We start from the raw sequence: 3609 nt of genomic DNA, 5'->3' as shown, positions 1-3609 counted from the left end.
ACCCTATTGAAAAGCTATGACAGTGTTTAAATTTAAAAATCAAAGCTGAACATTTTGTCTTCAGATTTCCCAAAATACATGACTTGGTTGTCAAAAGAACTAGTCAAGAACTAATGTTCCTATGTCAAAAGAACTAGTCAAGAACTAATGTTCCTATGATTGTCTTCTAACCAGAAGACAACTTATTTTTATTTTTTATCTCCACCTTATATGATTTATACATTATATCCTTATTTTTCAGTTTCAGTACAATTCATATCTTTTATTTAGTGGGAATGCTGTTCTACAGCATTCCAACTATTGTTATTCGTGTCGGCCATTTTATTAGTGGGAATGCTGTTCTACAGCATTCCAATTATTGTTATTCGTGTCGGCCATTTTCTTTATTGGGGGAATGCTGTTCTACAGCATTCCATCTATTGTTATTCTGTTCTTTATTTATTATTGGGGGAATGCTGTTCTACAGCATTCAACCTATCCGGTTGTTAAGTCTGACGTCACGCGTGACGTTTAGCCTCTTCCGGGTCCAAGCGCTCAGCACGTCCAGATCAATAACAATGGCGGAACCTGTAAATTTATTTACGATCACGTCCTTCTTTAGTGAGGTACCCTTGGCGGTCAAAAAGGGTTTAAACTCCTTTAACTCAAACAGAGTGGTTAGTGTAGCGCATCATTCAGGTGGCATAATTAAGGGTAGAGTCCAGGCATCAATGAAAAAGAAGGTTTACGAGGTTGAGGTGAGTTAGCTGTAAGCTAGCTAGCTAGTTGACGTAAGGTGATATTCCATGTTCTGGATGAGGTATTTCAAAAGAAAAAAAATGTACAGGACTGCTATAACTGTGGATGTAACTAAACGAGGATTAAAAAGTAAATATGTGACAGTCAGGTTTTAGGGAACTTTTAGGCTAGTCAATGTAGTAGTATGATCTGATAGCCCCGGCTAGCTACAGAAGTATTGTTATGGTAACAGCGCTGACAGCAATGTGTTTTAGAAGTGTTAGGGTGAGGGTTAAATTGTTTTCAATACAGGTGCACGTTGAGGGCCAGGCAGTCAGGTACAGCACATGCGAGTGCCCAATCGGCAGAGACAAGTGCCATCATATGGCAGCTTTGTTGATTTGGGTTGAGAAAAATGTGTCCCGCACCGACGTGGAATGTGTGTGGAAGAAGGCCAACGCTCCGAAGGGGGACGACATTGCAACCAAGAGAGTGTCAGAGATGACACCATCCACAACACGAGGTTTGTAATAGGTTTGTTGATGTTGCGTGGTTTGAATTATTTTCTTAACTACGTAATGTGGTTTAAAGCTATTGCTAATGAGATTAATCGTATTTAAGTTAACATACACTCGCGGTGTGTTGTATTGCAGCTGAAAAATCATGATCATATCACCATATTGAAATATAGTTGCAAGACAGTGAGGCTGAGATGTACACTGAGATTTTTTTTTTTTTTTTTTTTTTTTTTTTTTTTTTTTAAAAGCTTAGATTGTGTGCTATGAATAAATGATGATTATAATAAAATGCTATTAAATTGAGATAAATACATTACTCATTTTATCATTATAACCATTTGTATACCATTATTTCAGCTGGCATCAAAAGACCTGTCACCCAGGAGGACAAAGAATGGGCTCAGGCATCCTTGTTACAGCTTGGGCGTTTTACAGGGATGGGGTGGATTTTGAGTCCAGAGACACCTCAGGTAAGATTTTTTACGTTTGTACTTTAATGTTCCATTAGAATTAGCAGAAACATCACAATTACACTTACATTAAATCAATGACAATTCAGCTAGGGTTTTGTCATCCAACACATAATCATTTTGTTTTGTACAATGTTATATGTTTAATTTTTCAAAATTTGAACCAGGGGTAGGTTTCAAACTGTGTAATATAGTTAAAAAATAACAATACATAATTTAGGCTCATAATAAATTTGGTAAACTACACACATGTATGTATGTATGTATGTATGTATGTAAACCATTGCTTTCATTTCAAATGTATTTTGTATACACTATGTGGCTAAGTATGTGGACACCTCACTGACTTCACAACTTGTGCCTAACTTTATATCTAGACTCTCCCAATCAAGATGTTTGATGGGCTGGTGACCAGCCCAGGTTTTGTCCAAGCTGAGGACAAGGCTCTATATGTGCTGTCAATGCTTGCTGTCAATGATCAGGAGAAGCAGCAGATTGAGGAAGCAACTGTTGGCCAGGCTAAGAACTCATTATGGTAAGAAAGCTTATTAATATAAAGTATACTCTGGTGGTTCAGAGAGTCTAACACGCTGAACCTTAAACGCATGCAAACAGACAACAAAAGCATAACTAAGTTAGCCCTGATGACATTCTGCTGTCATTTACTCTAACCCCGGATTTTCACCAACTGTGGAATGGCTGCGGATCAGTTCCAAATTGTCTGCTAAAGGCTGTAAATTTGCTCAAAATGTAGAAGTGTGCTGGAGAATGTCAGATTGTTTGTACATGAAACTGTAATTCCAATTGTTGAGCAAAATTGGTCTCTCTAATCGTTGGTTTCTTTTAACAGGTTTACATATCGCAAGAAAAGGATAACAGCAAGTAACTTTGGTTTGGTCTTGGCAGCAGTCAAGCGGAAGTCTTACCCGCCTTCCTTATTCAAAACCCTGCTTGGCCAGTACAACCTCAAAGAAGGATCTAAAGTAAGCTGTAGTTAATAAGTGAATATTTAAAATGAAGGCATCTGTGTCTAAGAATACACTTATTAAGACTCAGTGGTATTTGTCCCCTCCCCCCAAGGCATGTGATTGGGGAATCCTGCATGAGCCAAGGGCAAAGCAGGAATACACTGAGCGCACTGGTGTTGTTATACAAGAGAGGGGACTGGTCCTGTCTGATAGCGGCCTGCTTGGTGGATCTCCTGATGGCACGGTGTTTGGAAACTGCGTGATTGAAGTCAAGTGTCCGTGGTCAGCCAGAACCAAGACTATCCTGCAGGCAGCGGAGAGTAGGGACTTTTTCATGGAGTTCGATGAAGTGGTTGGTTCCCTGACACTAAAACAAAGTCACAACTACTGGCATCAGATCCAGGGAAACCTGCACCTGACCGGAGCCAACAGCTGTCACCTGCTTGTGTGGACACCTCTTGACCTTGTCATTCTGCCAGTGCTCAAAGATCCTACATGGGCTGTGAACATTGACACTCTGGAAATATTTTATAAAGATTGTTTCCTACCTTACATTCTCTCACAGTTTTAAGAAAAGAAAACAAATCTACCCACTAAAGCTTTTATGGAAGTAAATAACTGGGAAACGTGATATTAGTAAAATGTATTCACCAGTGTCTCCCCTTGTTTTCTGTAAATACTTTTGTTGTGGCTTCTTGCATTTAATCAGCTGTAGCCTATTTTTGTGCATAACCTTTTTTTTTTTTTTTACAACCTTGAACTGCTTTAAAAGTAATTTAAGATAAATGTTGAATGTTTGTAGTGCTTTACTTACTTCAAGATAAGATAAAATGCTGTGTACCCTATATTTTATAAAGATTTTCCTACCTTACAACTCTCACAGTTTTAAGAAAATAAATGAAACTTTGACATTTCACACAAGCCAGGTATTTTATT

At 38.3% G+C, this 3609-nt stretch overlaps 1 protein-coding gene across 1 annotated transcript; it reads left to right on the top strand.

Annotated features, from left to right (window-relative positions):
* Nucleotides 1-944: 944 nt before the first annotated feature.
* On the top strand, nucleotides 945-3304 carry LOC114552703 (uncharacterized). The gene is made up of 5 exons (XM_028573704.1): nucleotides 945-1240; nucleotides 1593-1705; nucleotides 2083-2240; nucleotides 2556-2688; nucleotides 2786-3304. The coding sequence occupies exons 1-5, from the start codon at nucleotides 961-963 to the stop codon at nucleotides 3242-3244; spliced, it is 1143 nt and encodes a 380-aa protein (XP_028429505.1). The 5' UTR covers nucleotides 945-960; the 3' UTR covers nucleotides 3245-3304.
* Nucleotides 3305-3609: the final 305 nt, after the last annotated feature.

The sequence above is a fragment of the Perca flavescens genome, chromosome 3, assembly GCF_004354835.1.
Source record: "Perca flavescens isolate YP-PL-M2 chromosome 3, PFLA_1.0, whole genome shotgun sequence".
NCBI lineage: Eukaryota > Metazoa > Chordata > Actinopteri > Perciformes > Percidae > Perca > Perca flavescens.
The sequence above is the reverse complement of the archived record's forward strand: the minus strand, read 5'-3'. Positions and strand labels throughout refer to the sequence as shown.

Bases quoted from the DNA above. Each gene is read 5' to 3' on its own strand.
- LOC114552703 (XM_028573704.1), top strand. From the start codon at position 961: ATGGTAACAGCGCTGACAGCAATGTGTTTTAGAAGTGTTAGGGTGAGG. The intron at 1,706-2,082 runs GTAAGATTTTTT...CTTTATATCTAG, and splicing joins TGAGTCCAGAGACACCTCAG to ACTCTCCCAATCAAGATGTT. The intron at 2,241-2,555 runs GTAAGAAAGCTT...TTCTTTTAACAG, and splicing joins CAGGCTAAGAACTCATTATG to GTTTACATATCGCAAGAAAA.